General features: G+C 44.9%; 1 protein-coding gene and 1 pseudogene across 1 annotated transcript in view; both read left to right on the top strand.

The window, feature by feature from the left end:
• PLXNB2 (plexin B2) overlaps nucleotides 1-24,989 on the top strand; it is a 199,532-nt gene that overhangs the window by 95,343 nt on the left and 79,200 nt on the right. Inside the window, exons 9-13 of the mRNA XM_056845867.1 lie at nucleotides 459-561; nucleotides 923-1,024; nucleotides 8,459-8,551; nucleotides 10,798-10,876; nucleotides 15,904-16,058. Of these exons, the coding sequence (XP_056701845.1) occupies nucleotides 459-561; nucleotides 923-1,024; nucleotides 8,459-8,551; nucleotides 10,798-10,876; nucleotides 15,904-16,058 (532 nt within the window). The remainder of the gene's footprint in view (nucleotides 1-458; nucleotides 562-922; nucleotides 1,025-8,458; nucleotides 8,552-10,797; nucleotides 10,877-15,903; nucleotides 16,059-24,989) is intronic.
• Nucleotides 6,219-6,818, top strand: LOC130474313 (sorting nexin-21-like; annotated as a pseudogene).

Genomic DNA, 24,989 nt, shown 5'->3' with positions numbered 1-24,989 from the left:
GCTCTTTAATTTTATAAATTTTATAGAATATGTTTTCCACAGAGTCAAACTGGAATACATCCTTACATACATACCTGGGTTGTGGTTATTATTCCACTATAATACTGTTATACGTGTTGTATTATGTATTGGTGTGCATTATAAGTGATGTTATTAGACCACTGATGATGGCCAGGGGGCTGAAACACATTTTCATTGTGGTTTTAGTTTATCAACCTGTATTTGTTGCCATTTATGCTTTCTTTTAATATAATTTTAAATATAGATATTAGCGCCTTTAAATAAATATATTTCTATACATAATTGAGTCTTTTTCCACCCAACCTTTGGGTACCCAGCTTTGGTTTTAGGTTGGGTCTTTCCTTCCCCCTTTTGTTTTTTGCCATTAAATTGTAATGACAAGGAAGAAAGGAGGGATTGAAAACTAAAACTGTGCTAACTTTTGTATATCCATACAGATGCTTCTCCTGTGCAAGCAGTAGATGGATGTGTGAGTGGGACTGGCATAATCATAATTGTGAGGACTCATCCTCAAAAGAAGATGTGATTAAACAAAATATGGTAAACTTCAGATTAGCACATATTCTTGTAAACGATTTGGAGTAATATATTCTCCATTGATATGGACATGAAATAATATTTGGATTGCATAGCTTTGTCTAGGGAAAATTTTAATGTTTGCCTTACTGTCTGTTTTACTGTTCTACTTAATGGGAGGACAGAGATTTTAAGAATGGGGATGAGAGCTTTGACATGTGCTGCCGTCATTTTCAGCACGTCTTAATTTGAAAGGCTGCAATCAAATCTGTCACTCTGTGCTACTCATAAAACTCTTAAGAACAAAAATAATTCCTGTGTCCAAAATCTGTTGAGATTTGTAGTGATGGATATTTAATTGAATATTAAATGTTTGTTTCTATAGGAGGAAGAATGCCCACAATTTCTAAATCCCAACCCTAAAATGATACCTATGGATTATATAACGGAAGTACATTTTGAAGGGAAGAATCTAGACAATTATCAGGTATATTCCAGCAAATACTCAAATATACTTTTATGCTTATAACCTATTTGTTCCCAGATAGGTTTACAGGTATTTCCACTACTGGTGATTTCCTCCTGTTGAAAATATGGATGTGGTTTCTGTAGCCATTGAGTAATTGCATTTCTACAAGACTGGGGATTTCTGCTTTCAAAGTACATTTGTAAATAATTTTTGATAATGAGATTTGTATATTTCATTCAATCCACACTTACAGTATGCTGTAGTGCAGCTGTCCTTAACCTTGTTGAGCCTGTGGGCACTGTTGGGATTTTGGGGAAGGGTGGTGGATGCCATCACAAAATGAGTGCCCTGGAAGGTGGTACCAGCCATGAAATAGCTGCCATGGGGACTGGGGTCAATCGCAAAATGTTGTCAAGTTCCAAGCCAAGCAGTTTACGATGATGGAGGCAGCTATTTCCAAAAGGGTGCTCCTGGCAAACCCTAAGGTGAGTCCTTCATGGGGTCTTCCAAAGCCTTCCCTGTTCCAGTGTGGATTGGTTCTTTGCTTTGCAGAAGCACTGTTTTGGGCAAGAAGCAAGTGGGCACCAGGATACATATCAGTGAGCACCATGGCACCCATGGGGATCACTGCTTTCATGACTTGTGGGTGCTCTTGTACACATGAGCTGCCCCAACAGAGGAAGCAGTACACAATGGATTTTATTGAATGATCTAGTTCCTCTGCTGAAGAAAGTGTCAAAGGTCTTGTGAACAGGGAAGCTCCACTGCTGCATCAGAGTTCCAACACCTGAATAAGAACTAACAATTAGAAACCAGTTTCATACTGTATTAGGGTAATAAAATATCAAACAATTATGTACATGAAAAATTGTTTTTATTTATGTAGGAGATTTTTATGCTTTCTACTAAAAATAGTACTTAAAGCAGATTACAAATAAAATATAAACTACTAAAACCATGCAAGCATAACCCATAGCAGTGGCATGATAGCAGTAAACAGCAATCCAAGGAAATAAAATCAGTGATAAAGATCAATAAAAATCAGGAGAAAGAAAATGAATCAGCACTATGTCAAGGGATCAGTTCAATTCATATATTACCAAAGGCCTTCTGGAATAAAAAATGTTCTTTGTAAGGCAGAAAGTGAAGGGTCAAACTGAGTATTCTGGATCTTGATGCTCCATTGTTTGGGGCCACAACTAAAAAAGCCTTGCCACATGTATCCTCCTTCCCCCTAGTCTCACCTCACTTAACATGGGTGTACAGAATAGTTGATCTTAGATCAGGTGTCCTGATCTTAAATAATTGATGATTTTGGACTTGGTATTGGACACAGAAAACAAATCCGATATCAGTGCACTTAGTACAGTACTGGTGAACGTGATCAATACAGTCATCATGTTAAGACCCTTGTAGCCCCATTTTGGGCAAGTTTCATTTACAATTCTCCCCTTTTGCAGGCAGATTCAGACAAGCTAATCACACATGTGCACACAAAATATTTGGTGATCAAGACTAGTTGTTCTTCTTTGTGTATGTTGTTATGTTGGCTTTAATATTTGGGATGATTAAGAACATAAGAACATAAGAAAAGCCATGCTTGGTCAGACTGGCCCATCAAGTCCAACAATCTGTTCACACAGTGACCAACCAGGTATTATCATTTAGATAACCTGGCACATATCCAGCCGTGCAATTCTGAACACTTATGGCAACTTCAGTCTTTGGAAGAAGAAGCAGTGATTTCCACAACTCCCACCTTCTACTACAGACCCTAACTTTGTTCCTGATGCTGTTCCTGAGGGTCTCTTGAACCCCAGGAACTAAATTTTAGGGAGCTCAGTAGACTACAGCAGGAGACAGAAATAGGAAGGTCCTAGTCTGCAAAGTCTGGATAGTTGGCTATACCCCAGTATCTAACACATTGTAATAAACTTAAATATGATGTTGCTCACTCCATAACAGTTGAGGGAGGCTTAAGGAAAATGGAGATTGCATGGGTTGCTGCTTTATCTTTAGTATTTATTGTATTGGACCTAACATTGTGATGAACAGAGGAACATGTTTGTCTGAAGGCTGTATATTTTGTTTAAATGTCTATTATATTTCATAGGCTTTTACTTGTTGTCTAGCCAATATAATTTCTCTAAAATTTATTTGAGGGGATAAAACTGTCATTAATATTTTTTTAACATTCCTTTGGTAAGCAAAAATGTGATGGTATATAAAAACAGTTCTTTGCTGTACCATGTGTTATGGAAAATAAATTATATAAACTGCAAGTCAAGCAATAAGTAAAGTCTCACCCTGGCCACTATATTTCTTGGGCCATTATATTTGCTCATGTCTGAGACCCTGGGACAGGCTGAAAGAGTACTGTGGCTTTTCCACTGATAGTCCCCCTCACTGGAGACTGATCGACTTGTATGAAGAAAATAAATTGGCCTGATACACTTCCTGGCTTGTTTTTCAACAGCAGCATTCACCAAGTGAATGTTGAAATGAAACATATTCAATTAAAACAATAAAAAACACAATTTACAATTATATAAAATCAGCATTTTTTTAAAAAAAAAACCTCAATATCTCATTGATCTATATTACGTCTGGCAGAATTACAATGCCTTTACCCATTTCTGGAAAGAAACCCAAGAAGAACAGTGGAAGCAAATTCCTGAACTCTGAGGCCACAACCCGGACCCTCTTTTACCAGTGTGGGGCTATATTAAGGAGGGACTTAGGTGTTCAAATCATGCTTCTGTTGCAGCTATATCATCTGTTGTTCCTGCAGCTTTTTGCCTAGTTTCTTCAAGCCTCGTTTCTTCCAGCCAAGGCTCCTGAGGACCCCTCCATACAAAGATTTGCTCTGAGGCTGCACCTACTTTAAACACCATATGGAAGCTTGGTTCCATCGCCCCCCAGGGTGACCAGGGCTCTTTAGTCCCCTGCCCTCCCAGCAACCCAGCTTCCACCTCTATAGCTCAGTGACCATGTATGTCTTACATGGGAAAAGCCACAAATAAACTGTGTATGGGGATAGCGTGAGATTTGTATGTGAATGCAGGCTGAGCAAAGGTTGATAACAAGAGTTTACTCTTTCCCACCAAAGGCACTGGGATATGGGGTGTTTACAGTTCAGTCTAGACCTAGCATTTAATACTTGGCAGAATTTTAATTGCAACACAGAGAGATAGGACTACAATAGGGAAAAATAAGCCTGTGTATTTGCGTGGGAGTATGCAGCTGTGTTAAGCTATAAACAGGATTACATGTGTAATTGTGTTCTCTCAGCCCACACACAGCCTGGAAGTAACTGATGCAAGGATGCAGTATGAGTAATTATTGAACATGTTTGGGGTGTTTTAACAGAAGTGTTGCAAAAGAAAGGCAAAATGATAGTAATGAAGTCCAGGGCAGAAAATTTGCTGCTTCTCTGCCTTTGAATTACATTATTGTTGTTCGTGAGGTCTTGGACATTTTGGAATTTAAGTAATACTGGTAAATCAGGTTCCCAAGACGACCTTCCACTTTTCCATTTGGCTTTCAAGGTACCTCCTCAGGATTTTACTCCTTTAAGTCTAGTCTGTTAGTACAGTGGCAAGAGCTGTGGGAAGTCCAGAACAACATCTTGAGATCCAAACAATGCTTCAGGCATGACCAAATGAATCCCTCAGGAACCTTAAAAAGGAAGCTGGCTTGGCTCAACTAAGAGTGAGACACAGGGTTGTACTCACTAGTATTTGCTTGTCCCACCAGTATGTGTGTAACTCATAGCGCTCCCATCACTGTTGGACTTTTGCTCACGTGCCCATATTTTTCAGCCGCCTGCAAATCTTTCTGTACTCTCACCATTTGATCTGCTCCATGTGGATTTACCTTTGTTTCGTGTTAAAGGTGTTAACTTCCATGATTCCTTCCTGCTTTAAAAAAATAATAATTGGCTGGCTGTCATTTTTTGAATGTTTTGTGAACAGTTGGAACCTAATTGCCAACAACCAAAAGGGGGCAAGGGGACCACTGAATTGAAACACGTTGTATTACTGTGCAATATGGCCTAGAGATATGCTGTAATCTGCCTACCAGTACAGGGTAGGATTGCCAGCAGGCCTGGAATTCTGTACCTTTAATCAAGGGTTAATGTGTGGAAATGGGCAGTTGAAACCTCTCGTGGCAGGAAGGTAAATATCACATGGTAAATAGCATCCCATTAGGCCACCTTTATGCAGACAGAACATTTTTTTTCCTCCTGGCAGTTGGCAACCCAATTCAGGGCCATACAATGTAAAAATTTAGTTGAGCGTTGGATTTTGTTAAAATTAGCACCTGCCTTTCCTAAGAGCTCTCTCTTATTTTACAAAGTCCATGCTTGAGGCAGCTTTCTGGAACCACCTAACTTTTGTAGTCCTTTTCAAAAGCAGTTTTTCTTATTAAAAATAATCTGGCTTGTGTTGCCGTTGCCGTTACCTTTGTGCTATGGGAAAGAACTAGCCAGCTCCTGAAAAATATAAAATATAGTACAGAAGCATGCTGGGATATTGCCTATGCCCTTCTGTGTAGTCAGCATAGTGCCTTCCTCGGCCCCATTTCCAATTAGTGAGGTGAGGAAGACAAGGCACAGAAACTACTCAGGAACAATCCAGGTCTTTCTGCAGCAATACCTCAGCAAGCTATCATTTTAATGACTATCTAAATGCTGTCGCTGCTTGTTCATGAACTGTTTCAGTAACATCACTGCAAAGTTGGAATTTCTCATTTGGTAGTTCAGTGTTGGAAGATATGATCATAACATTTGAGATTGTATCACTGAAAGTTCTCTTTCTTCATCTGTTAGATCTTACGTAGGCCATTACTCGGGCAGTTCCTGAGCTGGGCTGCTTCTTTGTGGGTCATATTCTGTACTAATTCATCCCTGGCTAACCTTTAGTACTTCTGCCATTTTTTCTAGGCTTTCTCTACTGTCCTGTACAGTCTCGCAACCCTGTCAGCTGCTTCATTTTGGAACTGCTTTTCTGAAAACTAGTTCTTGGTGGGTGGGTGTTATGTACACTCTTTTGAGTGAACATTACTAGGAAGAATCTTTTTTAGTTCTTTAGTAAATGTTGTAAAGTCCTGTTTCATGAGCGGAGTGGCCATCGCGGTCCGGCTGGGAGCCGAGGAAGGAAGGAGGGGAGGACGCGCCGCCGCCCGCCCAGGTCCCTGCAGTTGCAGCGCGATGGCGTCGCGCATCATCCACCGCCTGTGGCACACGCTGACTGGGGAAGGTGAGCAGGAGGGCCTGCCCAATTGCAGCTCAGAAGCGGAGGAGTTTCCAGAAAGCTCTGAGCTGGAGGATGACATGGAGGGCCTCTCCACATGCCTCAGCGGCACCCTGAGATTCACCAGCAGCTATGAGGACAAGGAGGCAGAGGAAGGAGCAGTACCTGGTGGGACCAGACAGGACCTGGGAGAAGCCCTGGGGCCAGAATTGCTGGGCGTCGCTCCAGAGAACAGAGAGCATGCCCCCCCCCATGGCCGAGCGCCAGGGCAGCAACATGCTCACTCAGCAGCTGCAGGAGCTCTGGCAGAAATCGCGGGGCAGCCTCGTGTCCCAGCGCCTCCTCTTTGAGGTGACCAGCACTAATGTGGTCAACGGGTGCAGCTCCAAGTACGTGAAGAGCCTCAGCTCTACACCATCTACTTGATCCGTGGGGGCCAGTTCAACAAGGCCCCCGCCACCATCGCCCGGCGCTACTCGAACTTTGAGCGGCTGAACCGGCACCTGTGCCGCCGCTTCGGCAGCAACATGGCCAACGTGTCCTTCCCACGGAAGCGGCTGCGGCACAACTTCGCGGCCAAGACGATCACCAAGCGCAGCCGGGCATTCAAGCAGTTCCTGTCCCACCTGCACTCCAGCACTCCGCCAAGTTCCTGGAGTTCTTCTACTTGGACGATCTGCGGGTCGCCCAGCGCTCAACTTGTGTGGGAACATATTGCGAGGCCCTGGTGGCATGGACCAACGCCCACCGGCTCCAGGACAAGCTGGGCGCCTACCGCTCACGTCACTTCCTGCTGATCTTGGTGGGGCTGGCCATCTGCCACCAGGAGCTGGGCCAGCTGGCCGAGGCCAACGCCCACAGCGAGCAGGCCCTGCGGCTCCTGGAGGCCCAGAACAGCCACCTACTGCTGGCCCCCTTCCTGCAGGCACACGTCCACCTGGCCTGGATGCTGGGCAGGGACAAGCGGCAGGCAGAAGCCCGTCTGCAAGGCCTCCAGGATGCCGGCCTGGCCGCAGCCCCCCACCCTGAAGGAACTGCTCATCAAACAGCCGCTGCCCTGAGTCCAAAGGGAGGGCGCCCTGGCCGGCATCACCAGGGACAGGAGTTGGACAGCCCCCCTTGCTTCAGCCGTCGGCAGCCATCTCTGCTGAGGAAGGAAGGCACGCTTGGGATTTGACCCGGGACTTGGTCGTTTAGTCCAGGGATTCGCTGCCTCTGGCAGGGGTTTTTAACACTACTTGAATGCTCGAGGGGACAAGGGACGGCAGCATCTGCCTCACAGGATGACACTAACCCCTGCCCAGCACAGGCAGGAAAGCAGTCGGGCAGGTAGGGGAGCCACTTCTGCCAGCCCCTGCTGCCGGTTTGGGAGGGAGGGAGGAACGATAGAGGTGCTGCTGCCAGGGAACCAACAAAGGGAAGTCCAGAGGGGGGGCTGCGCTGGAACTTCCTTTCCCCTGACCACATGAGCCCCCAGTAGTAGTGGTTTCTCCAGGAAAGGGGGGGGGAAATTGTCTCATTGTTGCCACCAGCACCCCCCTCAATAATGGTGCAGTAGGAAAGGGGTGGAGGCTTGGCCCTTTCTTGGCACAGGAGACTGGAGCCTCATGAGACATTAGCCATAGGAACAGTAAACAATAAAAGCCCAATAAAATAAAAAATAAGTCCTGTTTCATCTCTTACCTCTCTGCTTTTGCATGGAAGTTATGTGGCTGATAACTTCAATATACTGGTGCAATGATTCCACAACATGGCACCCACCTGCTTCTGGTGTCGGCTTGCTTCTTCTCTAAGGCAAACAGCCAGTCCTTGCTTTCATTTACCTCGTTGGGGCAGGAGAACCCAAGTCTGCAGTAAGCACCCATTCAGAAGTAGCTGCTCATGTCATAGAAGGATGCTTGGCATGAAACCTCCCAAAATTTGGACATTGCCCCCCCACACACACACACACACACACAAACACAAAAGCAGCTATTTTGTGGTTGCAATGACTACCGTTTCTTGACATTCCCAAAGTGTCCACAGGCTCAGCAAGTTTGTGGACCCTCATACTAGTAGATTAGGCAGAGGTGCCCAGCCTCTATTGTGTTTGAAATAGTTATCGATCTGTGTTTAAGGTTTTCTCTGTTACGTATATTGCTCAATGACATGCCTCCTGGTTTGTGACGTTGTAAAATTCTAACATTCTTCTTTACAGGGTCATTCTTTCTTTATTGGGAATGAGGAATTTGACTTTGAGAGCACCGTGGAACACTCATCTGATGTAACTTTCTCCTTTAAAAGTCGAAAGGTACATATTAGATATTCTTTTGATTGTTTTTTTTTTTTAATTATCCCTTTTTTGCATTCTTACAAAAGAATGAATTATTTTGAGGTTCAGCACTCTCATAAGAACATAAGAAAAGCCCTGCTGGATCAGACTAAGGCCCATCAAGTCCAGCAGTCTGTTCACACAGTGGCCAACCAGGTGCCTCTAGGAAGCCCCAAAAGAAGATGACTGCAACAGCACCATCCTGCCTCTGTTCCACAGCACCTAAGATAATAGGCATGCTCCTCTGATCCTGGAGAGAATAGGTATGCAGCATGACTAGTAACCATTTTAACTAGTAGCCATGAATACCCCTTTCCTCCATGAACATGTCCACTCCCCTCTTAGAGCCTTCCAAGTTGGCAGCCATCACCACATTTTGGGGCAGGGAGTTCCACAGTTTAACTATGTGTTGTGTGAAAAAATACTTCCTTTTATCTGTTTTGAATCTCTCACCCTCCAGCTTCAGCAGATGATCCCATATTCTAGTATTATGAGAGAGGGAAAAAAATTCTCCCTGTCCACTCTCTCCAAATTATGCATAATTTAATAGACCTCTATCGTGTCTTCCCTCAGCCGCCTTCTTTCCAAGCTAAACAGCCCTAAGCGTTTTAACTGCTCCTCATAGGGCGGTTGCTCTAGTTCCCTAATCATTTTGGTTGCTCACCACCCTACACAGGTTGATTTCATGACTATAAAACCATACAGGCCTACTATCAGCTACAATCTTATCTTACTGTCTTTCATATGAATAAAATATTGTACAAAGGCAGTATAGTTTGTGAAAGCCATTGTATGGGGCATTTTGTGTTCCATTACAAATACTGATCTACAATAGCTGTGTCCATCAACATACTTTAGGCCCCAAATCACAAGAAAACTCTGTCTCCCTTTCTGTGATTTGTTTTATGTGTCTATGTATATGCAATGAATAGTGTGTAAAACTGGAGCTTGTTGACACTGATGAAAATTGTAAGAGAAAAATTATTGAGAATCATTGCTAGAGGAACTGTGGACATTTGCTAATGTTCATAATCTTCCATTTTTATATTAATATTTTTAGGATAGGCCAAGTACATAACTGTGTTTGGGACCAACCACATATGTGACTCAATAGAGCAGTATGCAGGTTCTCATTTTTTTACATGTAAAAGTCATTCATTTATCTGTCCTTGCACAGTTCAAGCTGTGTTTACATGAATGTTTGCTTTTTTCTCATTCACTTGAAAATACACTTCTTGTAGAAGCAAAACTTTTGAAGTTCTGTCTTCTAATTTTTTAAAAAATTGAATAAACAAATATTATTCCACACAGTATGTTTGAGGCAGTGCTAATGCACTTATAAGATTTTGCTGTACATTGATCTGTACATTGATCTGTTTACTTTCTTAAGTGTTGTTATGATATAGATCTGCTCAAAATAATCAAGGGGTTGGAAAACCTTCCCTGTGAGGAAACACTGAGGAATTTAGGGATTTTTTACTTTAGAGAATATATAGCTAAGAGGAGATGCAATAGACATAGCTAAATTTTTACTTGGGGTAGAGAAAGTAGAAGAAGATAACTTGTTCTTAACTCAGAATGCTAGAACTTACAGACATCCAAGGTTGATGAGCAAATAGATTCAGGACAGACAAAAGGAAGTACTGGTTCACTCAGTGAGTAAATAAATTGTGGTATTCACTGCCAGTGGGTGGAATGACGACCACTCGTTTAAATGGCTTTAAAGGATGATTAGAATCTTGTCAGATCTCAGAAGCTAAGCAGGGTCAGCCCTGGTTAGTATTGGGATGGGAGACCTCCAGGGAATACCAGGGTTACTGTGCAGAGGAAGGCACTGGCAAACCACCTCTGTTAGTCTCTTGCCATGCAAACCCCAAAAAGGGTCACCATAAGTCGGCTGCGACTTGACGGCACTTTACACACACAGAACAAGTCATGGAGGAAAGGTCTATTAGTAGCCACAATAATTAAATGTACCCAGGGCTGATGAACAACAACAAAATGTTGATTTTGGGCTCTCTGCCCAAGAGGCTGCTGGGTTAGACAGACTATTGGTCTGATCTGTCATAGCTTTTCTTGATCTAGTAGGAGCCACTAGAGCCTTGATGCAGCAGTGACCATGGTAGCAACAGGCCCTTAATATCTGTTATTTTAATCTACAGTAGCAACAGGCCCTTAATATCTGTTAATTTAATCTAGTAACACAGAACATCTTTTTTTTCCAGTTTTCCCATGCAAGTGAAACTCTGCAGCTTAATTTATACATAAAAACAAATCATGTCAAGATTGACAGCAAGCTGATGGGTAAGTATGGGGGTAGAAATGAAATTTATTTTACCAAAAGTCTCAGACTGGCACTTGTAAAACTGATTTTAAGTATAGTGCATTATCAAGTGTATCCTATATCAAAAGTATGTTAATTATATTACTTTAAATAGGTGTTTTGCCCCAGAAAATAATACGTTATTACTTCAATAAGTAACATTCAATCTTAGTGTTTGGTCTAAACGTGTTCTTGATAGTTGCTTGCTTGAGTATGAAAAGTACAATTTTTCTAGCCGCCTATCATCAAATCTCATGATAGAAATCATATAGCACCTTCCAACATCTGCATCATACACCATGATGAATCTTGGCAAGAGTGGCTAGATCTGAGTAATTTTAATCAAAAGTTCTTAATCATATGCTGCAGCCATGCATACAAATAAAAAAGCACACTTTTGCTAGATTTGAAAACTTGCCACAGCATGTTGCCATGACTTGCTTCTCTCTGCCACTGTCGCTGCCTGCTTTAGATCAACGAGCTTGGAACTGTTTCTGACGATACAGTCCCAGTCTTGCAAGATTCCCCCCCCCCTCCTTTGTGAACAGCATACTTCCTGGCTGTCATAGAGTTCCATCCACAATGAGTAATTATGCTAGGCGAAATCCCAGGAATTAACCCTCTCATGTTTTTTAATAAACATTTTGCTCTTACTACTAACATAAACTACTCTTGCTACTAACGTAAAGGTAAAAGTAGTCCCCTGTGCAAGCATCGGGTCATTACTGACCCATGGGGTGACGTCACATCACGACGTTTACTAGGCAGCCTATGTTTACGGGGTGGTTTGCCATTGCCTTCCCCAGTCATTTACACTAATTACTAATGTACTCATGCTGATAAATCCTATCGAGCTGCAAATATAGCTATTTTGATAGATTTACTTTTTTGATACATGTTGCAGACCAAAAAAAATCAGTTAGAGCAGGGGTGTAGCCCACAGGCCTTACGTTTGGCACCCCTGAGTTAGAGAATAGCTCTATACTATTACAGTTCTAATGCCATTATCTCATCTAATACAAGGTTGCTGTGAGCCACTAATGGAATGCGACCACATAATAGGCAAAATGAAATTCTAGGATTCGTTTGGTACAATACTGCAGAGGATTTTTACCACTGTATAACAAACACACTGGTAGTATTATGCTTGGTCCAGTTTTGAACAACCATGTCCAGGAAGAAATAATAATATATAGAATAAATGTAAAGAATTACTGTTGGGATGACCAGGAAACTAGATCTTATGTGATAACCATCCTTTCCCTTCCATCCTCACAATTCAGTGGTTCTCTGTTCACTAAATTATTTGTATATAACTTTTATTACAATGTATAATTAGTTTAAGAGAGGCTGTTAGAAACAGCAGAATACTGTAAATGTGCCTGTTCCCATAGACATCTATAATAAACATAAAAGGAAGACAGAGAAGAACTGGAAAAGGTTTGTGTATGTGACAGAGAGTACTAAGCTACCCAGGCTTTCCCTTTATATCCTTACCCTTAGCATACATGAATTTAGTTACTGTGACTCATAGGGAAATTATTGCATTTCCCAATCTAAATGAATCCATTCTTTCTATAACACATTTAGAGAGTACCAAATAACACTCACATCTAATGTCGCTTTATAGTCACTGGAGACCCTGAGCAGTATGAAATCCAATATATCTTTTTTATCCTTTGTCCTGTTTTATCAATGGTTTTCCAGCTGCTATCTAAAGATGATGGATAAAAATTGAATCTAATGGCTGGCTTGCTGCTGGTACATTTAACGAGCTGATCAGTGTGTAAGAAAGCTTATGATTAACACTATAAGCTCTGTCTAGCCAGTGAGTGCTTTCAACAATATTATGGACCTAATTTAGAGACATTTCAGATGCTGGTTTTTACAGACATAGGGCTAATTTCCCAGTGAAATGCCGACTGCCACTTCAAGGTCAGGAATCAATTTTCCTCCAGTCCAGTTTGGCCAGGGATCCTGGAAGGTTTTTTTTGCCATCTTCTGGGCATGGAGCAGGGGTCACTGGGGGTGTGGGGGGGGGAGGTAGTTGTGAATTTCCTGAATTGTGCGGGGGTTTGGACTAGATGACCTTGGAGGTCTTTTCCAACTCTTTGATTCCTTCGTGCATACACAGATGAAAAAAGAAGCAATGAAGGCCCTACTTGGTAGGACGTGAAGATCCAGCTAGCTAACAGATTTACAAATCCAGACCTCTGAAGGGTTCCATTAGCCATTCATACCAATTGTATCTCAATATTCACATGGGGGAATTCATGAATGCACTTCTCTGAAAAAGAACTATGACATGCAAAATAACTTTCATGCATTCTCCGTAAGGCTTATAACTATATCATCTAATTGGGAGGGAGACAGTGTGGTATAGATGTTAAAGTGGTGGACTAGGATCTGGGAAACCCAGGTTCCGATCCCCACTTGTGCCATGGACGTTTTCTGGGTGACCTTGGGCCAATCACACACACACAGCCTAGCCTACCTCATAGGATTGCTGTGAGGATAAAACAGAGGAGAAGAGAATAATGTAAGCTGATATGGGTTCCCACTGAGGATAAAGGTGGGATATAAATAAAGTAAATAAATAAATAGAGAGAATCAGATTCCTAATCAGATTATTGCCAGAGCTGCAGCTAGATTAATGGCCCCTGAATCGCAGAAGCTGATGATCCAATAAATCACATTCACATATTTAATCATATTTGCGTTTGAACTGTAGCTCCTTGTGTAAATGGGGATCAGTCATACCTACCCCCCATGTTTGTACCACAGCCTCATACGTACCAACTTGAAAAAATAAGCCTCCTCCTTCCTCACCACATATTGGGAGCAGATAAAGGCATATGAAAAGAGCCCTGCAGGATTATAGACCAAGTCCAACTGGTTCAGCTTCCTGTTTCCCTTAATAACCAACAAAGAGCAAACCACTTCTGTGTATTTTTCATGGCAAACCAGCTCATCTATGTGGCAAAGGCTAGTGGTAGACACCTGTTGTACATTTCAGAACCACAGCGATGATGATCATCAAAATTAGACTAGGCCAGATATCTAGCTGCTAATAGGAAGGGGAAGTGTTTTTTCCCCCCTGCTTCCATCTGATACCGCGGTCAAGAGGTAGTACTTGTACTGGAAGTTGGCAGTTCTGCTAAACTCTTTGGAAACTGTGGGTTTCTGTGTTTGCTTTTAAATTTTCAGATCTAAATGCCTTCTTTGGCCAATACTGTGAAGTTTTCATTCCATTCCCACTTCCTTCCAATGCCGGCCTTGCATTTCCAATTTAACCAGGCCTATTAGTCAGGTCTGCCCATTAGCTCTCCATTCAGTCAGGCATCAATCACAGGGGAACACAGTCCAGTTCAGCTGTTCCATGTCAGCATGCAACCATGTCACCTTTACAGGTTTGCAAGGATACAGTTACAAGCTACCACCACCCCAAAAGGGAACCATAATTCGAGTCTCCTGTTCCTCAGAAACAAATAAAACTTTATTCAACTTGCACTTTTATTTTGCTTTGAATAAACTCTGTAAAAATATGTTTAGTAAGAATATGCCATTTTAAATCGTTTCAGAACAGAGAGATACAACGTAACAGTCCTTTGACCATAATGTGAGTTGCCTAGGAAGTGTAGCCATACTGAGGATTGTTTTTCCCGTGCCAAGGTTAATGATAGCTCTACTGAGCCAAGTAATCAGAGGGTTTTCACTTGTATTTAGTGTCTTTTTCACAAAGCAGCCACTTAGAATTAAAATATTGTCGTTAGTAAACCTTCATGCTAATTGCTTTCAATTAGGTGACTATCACCTGTCTTTTAAAGTATTAGAGTATGCTAAAATGTTGGTGACTGGGATGCGTCGTTTTTTAACCAATGGTGTGGCCCTGAGCCCTAGTTATCCAGCATCTGTGTTTACTCCACATGTTCTGGAAGTAGCCCGTTGTTCTCTCCAATTGGGCCAAGTGCTGTTGTATTTCACCACACTTTTGTGCAATTTCATCTCCAGTTAGCCATACCCTTCAACAAATATAAAACAGTTATGGTCTTAAGAGGCCACTCTGTCTTCCTCCGTGATTCATGGTTGTGGTAACCAAAACTGGCAGAGCATTCTTTATTAAGATTCTAGTGCTCTGCATTGCCCTCCCACCCCGATCGCCAACCCAGTTTGTCAGCTTCTTGCACATGCTGCGGGACTCTTTAGGTTCCCTTGGCCTTAGAATTAACTATAAAATGCTACAGAAATAGGTTAAAACGTGTTGTAGTACACAAAAGTATATCTATGAAAGTCCCTGTTTGGCTATCCTGTCTGAACTTTGATTTTTTGTTACACAGTTTTCAATTGTTAATAGAACTTTGGAAACCTTTAGTGAGGCACTTTTATTTCAGATTTGTGAAATAACTACCTGATCCTCTTTAACTGTCTTGGATTGAAAAGAACCCTCCCCAGGTTTGGGCCGTGACATCTCCTGCAACAACTAGTCAATGCTGTCCAATTTGGCTTCTGTTTACTCACTACTGAAAGCCTCCTTTGAAATTGTTCTCTGTGTTTGTTTATATGAAGACTGCCTTTTTGCTGCTCTCTGCCTTACAAGGCAGTGTTCTAAAAAGAGTGTGGGGAATGTTGTACTAACTGCTGCTTCTGTGGGTTGGATTCTGTGACCTCTTTCCACTAAGTTGGATCCCATGACTCCTTTCTCCTAAGTCTACCTTAAAAGAAAAAAGATTTCTTCCAATGAAGTTTTTTTTCCTAATGGAGGAAGGCTTTTACTATTGTCGGAAGACTTGGTAGAAGGGAATTGTGTGTATATATACATACACACACCCTATATTTTTCATACTGAAAATCAACAACAACAAAAAGTTTCTCCATCCCAGGAGTTGCTGGTGCATCTTATGATATGTTTTGTACCCAGTACCCTGGACTTCCTTTAAACTTCGACTTCCTTTAAACATAACTTGTGACATGAAAACAAATGTAAAATATATACAATTTGTCTTTATAGTGACTTTATACAGCTGTTCCTTTGGTCGGAATGATTGCAGCTTGTGTCTTGCGGCTGATCCCAAGTATGAATGTGTCTGGTGTGAAAATAGCTGTGTTTACACAAAAGTGTGCCTAACTCCTACTGCCATCTGTCCTCCTCCAGTCATTACTCAGGTAAGTTTGACCCATTTGACCCATATCATCCATGTCTCTGAAAATACTATAAATGAATACAGGGTACTGTTAGAAAAAAATAGTCAAATCCCTAAGCAAGATTCTCCTTATGTCTTCTTTAAGAGCAGTAGATACCGTATATACTCGCGTATAAGCCGAGTTTTTCAGCCCAAAAAAAGGGCTGAAAAAAGCCAACTCGGCTTATATGCGGGTCAATACGGTGGGGTAGGGGAGGAGGGAGGAGGAAAACTTACCATTGCCGCCATCCTTCGCTGCCGGCCCGCTCGCCTTCCCGCGGCCTGGGAGCGGCCAGCGGGGCCTGCCTGGGAGCAGGCAGGCCTCGCGGCCGCCCCCCCACACCCCCCGCCGCCTCGCCGCCGCCGGCCCGCTCGCCTGGGAGCGGCCAGCGGGGCCTGCCTGGGAGCAGGCAGGCCTCGCCGCCGCCCCCGCCCCCCCGCCGCCCCCCCCCCCGCCGCCGGCCCGCTCGCCTGGGAGCAGCCAGCGGGGCCTGCCTGGGAGCAGGCAGGCCTCGCCGCCGCCCCTGCCCCCCCGCCGCCCCCCCCGCCGCTGGCCCGCTCGCCTGGGAGCGGCCAGCGGGGCCTGCCTGGGAGCAGGCAGGCCTCGCCGCCGCCCCGCCGCCTCCCCGCTCGCCTTCCTGCAGCCTGGGAGCGGCCAGCGGGGCCTGCCTGGGAGCAGGCAGTTTGGGGGGGTCGGCTTATACTCGGGTCGGCTTATACCCGAGTATATACGGTAATGGATATTCTTGGTATTTGACAGGGAGTTAGAAATGGTTCATTGGTCAAAAACTTGACAGACACAGTGCTTCCACATCCCAAGTAGTCACTGCCAACAGTACCTTACTGTTGTTGGAACTGCTTTAATTCATGTCCTCCTTGCCGTTCTGAGGTAGATAAGAAGAAAGATGTGATGGGGAAAGTATTCACAACATTGTTTCTTCCCTTATTAGAACTGGTACAGGGAAAGGGTAGCACAAGAAAGAAAAGTAGCCATATCACCAAAGCAGTACAGGAAGGAGTCCTACAGTAGGGCTCCCAGACCTCTTAGGTATAACTAGGATTTGTGAGAGGAAATGGATCCACCACCTTTCCATGTGTGCTGGCCCACTAGGCCCCTTTTTCATCTCATCTGGTTTAACTGAATGTGTGACATTATATCATTATACTGATCACTGCCATGCTTCAGTCTCACTGCCCAGACAGGAGAGCAAGGCAGTGCCTTAGACAGGTTTTTTGTTGCTATTTGCATTGTTTTCAAATTCTGTAATCCTAGTTCTATTGCATTGTCCAATGGGTGTCTCGCTGTGTCTGATTGAACTGTCCTTTGTATTTTGTAATTCCCGTTCAGTCTCGGTGAGAAAGGCAGGCTGTATATGAAGTAAATAAATGAAATCATGTCACATACTGTATGAACTACCTAATACAATGTTGTGCAGGAAGGGCAGATAGTGGCAGCACCTATTTCAGCTCTAATACTTGAAAAGATGTTTTCACAACTTCTGAAACCCTGTACACAACCAAAATACATAGTAGCACAATGTTGGAAGTGGGTATATATTTCTGATGTAAATTCTTCAGCCTGTTTTTGCAGGGAGGATGGTTTACCACATACCAATTTTAATTGCTCTTTTCTATCCCTTTTGCAACTCTGTTTTTGTCAGATGCGGTAATGAGCACATCTATTCTTTCAAAATAACCCTGTGCATATGCAGTTTCCATGCATATCACCCCCTCTGTTCCCAGATTTCCAAAACAGCTACTTTCGATACAAGTGTTTGCACTCACCCGACAGCATTTTAAACCTTCCCCCACCAATAACACAGCTGCCTCGCAAATGTAATAATTCCATTGGGTAGCCATTTAGTTAGTTGCAGCAAAATAAAACTGAAGGCCAGTGGCACTTTACAGACTGACCGGATTTATTCCAGCCTAAGCTTCCCTGAGTCAGTGTTCATGTCATCAGGGGTATCTCTCAACTCAAAAGCAGTTATGCTGGAGTAAATATTGTTAGTCTGTAAGATACTCCTGGACTTTGGTTTCCAAAGCAGCTTGTCATGTGACTTGAAGAGCTGCAGTCTGATAAATGCAAGCTCCAGCCCCTTCTGAACAGCTCTTTGGTCCACCATTTTATCAGGACCTTTCCAAACAAGAACGAGTGCTTGCTGACCCAGGGTTAATTAAAAGGAACGTCGCTGTTCAATAAATCCAAACATTTTAAAAGTTAACATTTTATTAAAACACAACTTTATTAAACAACAACATTATAAACATTTAATTGTAAGGAATTGGATTGATTTTGGAATAAATTGGCCACAGCTTGGAATTGGCAAACAGCTGCGACCCTTGTGGCTCAGCATGCGTGATGTGTCAAGCGCCCAGGCCGTGTCCACCACGGCCATGAAGTAACCTCCGCCCACAGCGCTCCCGCTGTGGGCAACTGGGATGGCAGTACCAGGATGACACCAGGACGAACGCCACTGGGTGTTATCCCCCACCACTTGGGAAGAGGCGGACACCTGCCCTGCCGCCAGGGAATGTCCCTGAAGCCTCTCCCAAAACCAGGGAAGCGACCAATTCCTATGAAGCGTCCCCCCCAAAATGACACATCCACATGCTAAACCGCAACAAGCTGCAAGGAGACCGAACTCACTCACGGGCCCCTGCAGCCACAGGGAAACCGAACTCAACTCTCGGACCCGAACTCAACTCTCGGACCCTTGCAGCTTCCGCCACACTTCACAGCTGAAGCCAATTCCTTAAGCCTCCCCGAACATTGTGCAGCCAGAGGTCCATGCCCCAGCTGGTGAGGTGCACGCCATCCCGGCGATAAAGTGACGCTATGCGGAAAGAAATGTCCCATTGTCGTATGATCATTCCGCCTAGTCTGATCACTGCCCTCCCAACAGCGTTGGTGACTTTCCCCCTTGCCACGTCTACCCTTTGCACATTGCGGGCACCTCTCCAGCACCTCCTTTCTAGGAGATCCGACCAGCAGATCACCGTTGCTGGGCATAACGATGCCAATGTCGAAAGATCACGACAAATCTCAGTAGCAAAGTCTTTGCCTTGAGTATGTACTAAGTCGTTCTCACCCAGTTGGAGGACCAGTGCATGAGGAGCTCCAAACCTTTCAAGCAAGTGATGAAGGACCGGCATCAGCGAACGCCAACGCATGCCTCGTTGGCCGAACCATCGCACCCGGACTGCTTGCTCCAGTCCCAAATGCTGTCCCCATCCAGATGCAGCCGCATAACGTCCATTCCAGAAAACGATGCTGTGGCCCACGACCCACACAGTCCGCCACGGTCCTAAAACTTTGAGCACAATTAAAAGAAAATGCGGTCAGGCCTGACCTAAGACTTATACGATGCAGAACGCCATCGGCCGATGGCTTGTATCTGGCTGACAGCCATGCCCTCCCCAGCCGCCTGTGTGGCTGCTCCTATACGAAAGGAATGGCCACTAAAATCAGACGTGGGGAAGCCCATGGAGCTGACCGAAGCCTTAAAAATACTGATAAATTGATAGCGGGTCAGCGGTGTGCAATCAGCATGAATCAATAAGCATCCTTTTATGCGTGGCCGTATGGCTAGAAACCTTTTTAAAGCTCTGACAGGCCAAGGCCGAACAGTGGTGGCCTTGTGCAGCCGGACTCATCCCTTTTCCAGCCTGATCAGTCTTAGACCGACGAATGACGATCGTCAGTGCTGAGCTGTGAAGGCATATGTCACCCAAAAGTAAAGCCCTGCTGGTCAAATCATGACGGGATTGAGCCACAAGTTTGCTAAGACGGAACGCCCCAAAGAAGGCTAAAGAAAATGCCGCCTCAAATAAGGTGGCCTCATAGCTAGAAGTGCACAAGGAGGGCAGTAGCCGTACAATCCTTTTTAGCATAGCCAAAGTGACTGGCCTCCTGACATCCCTGATGGACGGTGCCTCGCGTTGCCAGCCCTTGACAGCCTTTCTGGCTCGAAAGGATGCACAAGGATCATTGAAACCATGTGCTTTTGAAAAGAAAGAAATAGCCGCCATGTGAACCCCGATAGTCCTAGCAGCGTAACCAATGTCTTTTAAATGGGCTAAGTAATGTAGAGCCAAAGTTTCTGTGACAGGCCACAGACCATCCCGACCCATAATGGACAAAAAACTCTCAAAGTGGTGCACAGCTCTATCATATGCCCGAATGGTGGCAGGGGCCATTGAGCTCCGGATGCCGGTCATAATGACGTTTCCCCAAGAGCCCATAGCTCTGCTGGAAAAGGTTGTGGTAACCGGTCCGCTTCTGGTGCCAGGAGACGGAATCTGTCCATCTGAAAACGAGACAGAGCATCCGCTAAGCAATTGTCTAGGCCCGGGACATGTTGGGCTGTCATAGAAATGTTATTGGCCAAAGATGTTAACACAAGGAAGCGCACAAGGCGCATGACCCTGACTGATCTGGAAGTTTGCCTGTTAACCACCCTGACCACAGCCTGGTTGTCGCACCAGAAGCGAACTCTTGTATTCTGAAAACGGTCAGCCCAGATGCAAACGGCAACCACGATGGGGAATAATTCTAAGAATGTTAAATCCCGGCATACGCCTGACCCCTGCCAACCCACAGGCCAACACTGTGCACACCATTGTCCATTAAAATAAACCCCAAAACCGATGCTGCCTGCAGCATCAGACTGGACCTGCAGATCCCGTCCTAAATCAAGGCTGTGTTGCCAGAGGGATATGCCATTGTATTGCTCAAGAAACTGAAGCCACGTTTTTATATCCTCTTTCATGCCCGTGGAGACCCTGATACGATGGTGTGGGGCTCTAACGCCCCTCGTGGCTTGGTTAAAACGAGCACAGAAAGCCCTGCCCGGGGAGATAACCCGGCAAGCAAAATTTAGATGGCCGATAAGAGACTGTAACTCTTTCAAGGTGCATTTTGCTTTATTAGCAACTAAAGATAGCAAAGCCCTTAAGGCCAGGAGTTTTTCTTCAGGCAAGCTGGAAGTCCCATTGATGGTATCGATCTGAATGCCCAGAAATGTAAGGACTGGTGAGGGTCCCTCTGTCTTTTCTGCTGCCAGTGGCACCCCTAATTCCTCGGCCAGAGCGGCAAATGCTGTCAAAAGGTTGCCACATAAGGGGTCACCACGACGTCTGATAAATAAAAAATCATCTAAATAATGAGTTACTGTGGACGACCCTGTACGCCAACGTATTGCCCATTCCAAAAAGGAACTGAAGGCTTCGAATGCAGCACATGCTACAGAGCAACCCATTGGCATGGCCTTATCTACGTAGAAGGACCCCCCAAATTTAAAACCAAGTAAACAAAAATCTTCCGGGTGTACTGGAAGCAACCTGAAAGCTGATTGAATGTCGCATTTTGCTAACAAAGCTGAATGCCCACAAGATCTTACCAAACCCAACGCATGATCGAATGAGGAATATTTTTACTGTTGACAGCTCAGGTGGAATCCCATCATTAACAGATATCCCTTTTGGGTAGGACAGGTGATGTATCAGCCTGAACTCCCCAGGTGTCTTTTTGGGCACTACTCCCAGAGGAGATACTCTCAGATTGGGGATAGGTGGGCAGTTAAAGGGGCCTGCAATTCTGCCAAGGTCTAACTCTTTGTTGATTTTTAGAGCTATTACGTCAGGCATATCTATGACTGATTTTAGGTTGCCCGATGACATAGGTGGTCTAGCATTAAAGAATGGAATGCGGAAACCCACAGAGAAGCCCTTTAACAGATATAAAGCTCCAGCCCTATTTGGATAACGAGTCAACATAGATCTTAAATTGTCCAGTTTAATTGGTGTGCAGGCCAGACCCTGTAGACGCCCACGTCTACTTGGTAGCAGATGTGGTGGTATTGGTGGAACTGCTATCTTTCTTGCTACCTGAAGGGCCTGACCTGCCACCCCGAAAGGGCTGACGACCAGAAGTGCCGCCCCGTGGGCACGTGGAACGAGGGTGGGGGCCAAAGCACAACTCACAAGAGTGGTCATATCTGCATGCTTTTCGTTGACATTTACCAAACCCATAATCCCAGCAGAAACGTCTATCGGGATCCCTACGAGGTTTTATAGGCCATGCGGCTTTGCTGACCTCGACTCTGGGCTTCATAATACATGGACCAACTTTGAGTGGCCATAAATTGCTATTGATGAGGTCCCAGCGAGTCCTCTGATTCTTAGACGCCCGTTTTCGGAAGGCTTCATCGTACTCTAAGGCAGCAGAATCACCTGCCAAAGACCTAGCCTTGAGCACATTACTCTGATAATTTAAGAGGTGCCATGCCCTTTCAGGGTAAGAAGAAGCAATGACACTCGCAAAGATAGTAAAACCGGCCATCCATTTATCAAATGACCTGTCCTCAACAAACGCTTTTTCTTTCCGCTTATCTTTTGAGGATGGCCTGGACTTACGGCCGTCTTCCTCCTCGGGCTTTATGAGGGAGAAGACATCTATATAATAGCCATTGAGAATATCCTCCCTCAACCTCCTGGGAAGGTGAATACCAGGAGGATCCTCGTCATCCTTAAATGCAGGAGTGAGGATGAAACCCCTGTTAAGTGGCATAGGTTCCCACGTCTCCCTGGCCTCCCCCTGACTTGGCTGTTTTGGTTGCTTCTTTAGACGCCTTAATGCCCAAGGAGGTAAACCAGGCACAGACACAGCTGAAAGCCAATAATCATCTGCCCCATCAAGTGAGTCGGTAGAAGTGGAAGACTCACCGTCGGAAGAGGAAGAAGACGAGTCTACCGTTCGCCTCCGTTTCTCTGTCCTCCGCCTGCGCCGTTTTTTAACAGCTTTCCCGCCTTTCTTGGGACGTCTCTGTTCAGGACTACTCGAGGATGAGCTAGAATGGTCAGAAGAAGGAGAGTCCCCGCCACTCCTAGTGCGCTTTTCTAGGCGACCCCTATAAGTGTTGAGGCCACTGGGGCCAGGCACAGCATCGTCCTCCATTTGACATGCATTCCACTCATTTATCTTATTAGAAAGCTGTTGAACAGCATAAGAAAGGTCCCGTAAGCCAGTGGCGTTTGATTGAGCTTGTGCTTTAGACTTAGCCATTTGGCTTGTTGCTTTGGCCCTTCGAGTAGTGCTCCCAGTACGAGGAGATTGTACTGTGCTAGCTCTGGTTGTGCCTATACCAGTGGCCCTAGGGCTTATGCGTCTGGTTTGAGTGTGAGACGGCATCTCATTTGTTGAAGCAGGACCAGCACGGCGTCTAGTAGAAGCTAATGCGGCCCAGGAGCGTCTAGTCGCCCCGGCCCTCCCCCTAGTCATTGGGATAGAGCCGTGTTGTTCAAAAGTAGCCTTGCGTTTTGGAGCCATGTTACAATGCAGCTGTATACAACCACTCTGAGTCAGAAGTTATAGGGGATAATGTCTGACAGGAAACAACAAGCTGTCAGCAGATTTAATTACAGGTCACTAAGATAGCAAGCAGGATGTAATGCAGCTGTATATGCTTGAATGCCAAGACTGCAATGCAGCAGGTATGATAATTACAGATTACTGAGATAGCAAACAGAATGTAAATGCAGCTGTATGTGCTTGAATGCCAAGGCTGCAATGCAGCAGGTATGATAGTATATAGCCTAAATCCGCCTCCAATAGGAGGAGCGGTGACCCTCAACTGCCTCCAATAGGAGGAGCAGACAGTTAACCTATCCCCAAATAATCAACGGGGGGGGGGGTAAAATAAATGCGCGATGACAGACGTGTGGCTAATCGCAAGATTGCCAGGCAGCCACTCTAACTACTTAGAATAAGTAGGAAAAAAAGGGGGGGTAGTGATGCTTACAGCAAAGAAAGCATTAATTTCCACAATAAGCAGTGAAAAGTCCCGCCTGTTGTTGCCTCAGGCGCGCTGGGCTAGCGGCCCAGAAAGCTCCAGCCAGCCCCCCCCCCTTCTATCGAAATGTCTATCTGGGCTTGTCCGCTCAATTTAAACGTCTCTCTGTGCTTGTCCGCTCCCGTGCCAACTCGCCTCCACCCTTGGCGATAAGTTCTCTCTCGGCTTGTCCGCTCAGCAGCACCACAGCACTGTGCTCCAATACCAACCGTTCCGTTTCACAAAGAAAACGGAGTGAGCTGTGGGCGGGCCCGTTCCCCTGTTATATGCTGAGGGGGCGAGGCTAGCCACGCCCCCACCCAGCTCCCGCCTTTCGCCCCCATTGGCCGGAGCCCTTCCTTGCCCCAGCCAATGAGAAGGCTGTATCTGGGCAGATCGGGTCAGGCACGAGCCTCCGTGCGCGCGCAAACGCACATGTTGGCCGGCCGGACCCGATCTCCCTCCCCCTCTGCCGCGATCGCTCCTTCCTCCCCCCGGGGCAGCAAACATGGCTCCTGAGAAGGCGGGAACCCGAGCTTGTGAACAGGATGCCTGTCTGCTGGAAGGAAGCCTCAGCTGTAGGACTTTTCGACCAAAGAGAGGTTTCAGTACATTTGGTTGTCAATGAGGAGAATATCAGATGCTTTAAATGGCTGCAAGAAAGGTGCAAACTGAATGAAATGCAAGGCAGACATTTTAGATATAATAGTCATAGCCTGTCGAGCAGCTGTGTTGTAATAAACTGTAATAGAATTCTATTTCTGTTGGGTGTTTGAAGTGTAACAGCTTATTATTGATTTTGTGCTATTTAGGAAAGCATTTAACTTGAGATTTTATGGTAGAAATTTGTTAGCTTTTTTTAAAAGAAAGTAATTAATATCTCTGAGGAGTTAGACAACCAGATAATTCAGGAGACTGCATAAAAATCAGTGATCGTATGGCTGAGTCTCAAACTTCTAAGAGTCTGATCCCTGTTTTATTTCTTCTGCATTAGGAATGGAGCAGGGTTTTTTTATACCTGCAGTATCATAAACTTTAAAACTAATTGTTTGGGAGCTGGGTACAATTGCATGATTATAGGT

The sequence above is a fragment of the Euleptes europaea genome, chromosome 3 (assembly GCF_029931775.1).
Source record: "Euleptes europaea isolate rEulEur1 chromosome 3, rEulEur1.hap1, whole genome shotgun sequence".
In the NCBI taxonomy this organism is placed as follows: Eukaryota; Metazoa; Chordata; class Lepidosauria; order Squamata; family Sphaerodactylidae; genus Euleptes; species Euleptes europaea.
Note: the sequence above shows the minus strand (reverse complement) of the source record. Positions and strands in the feature narration are given on the sequence as shown.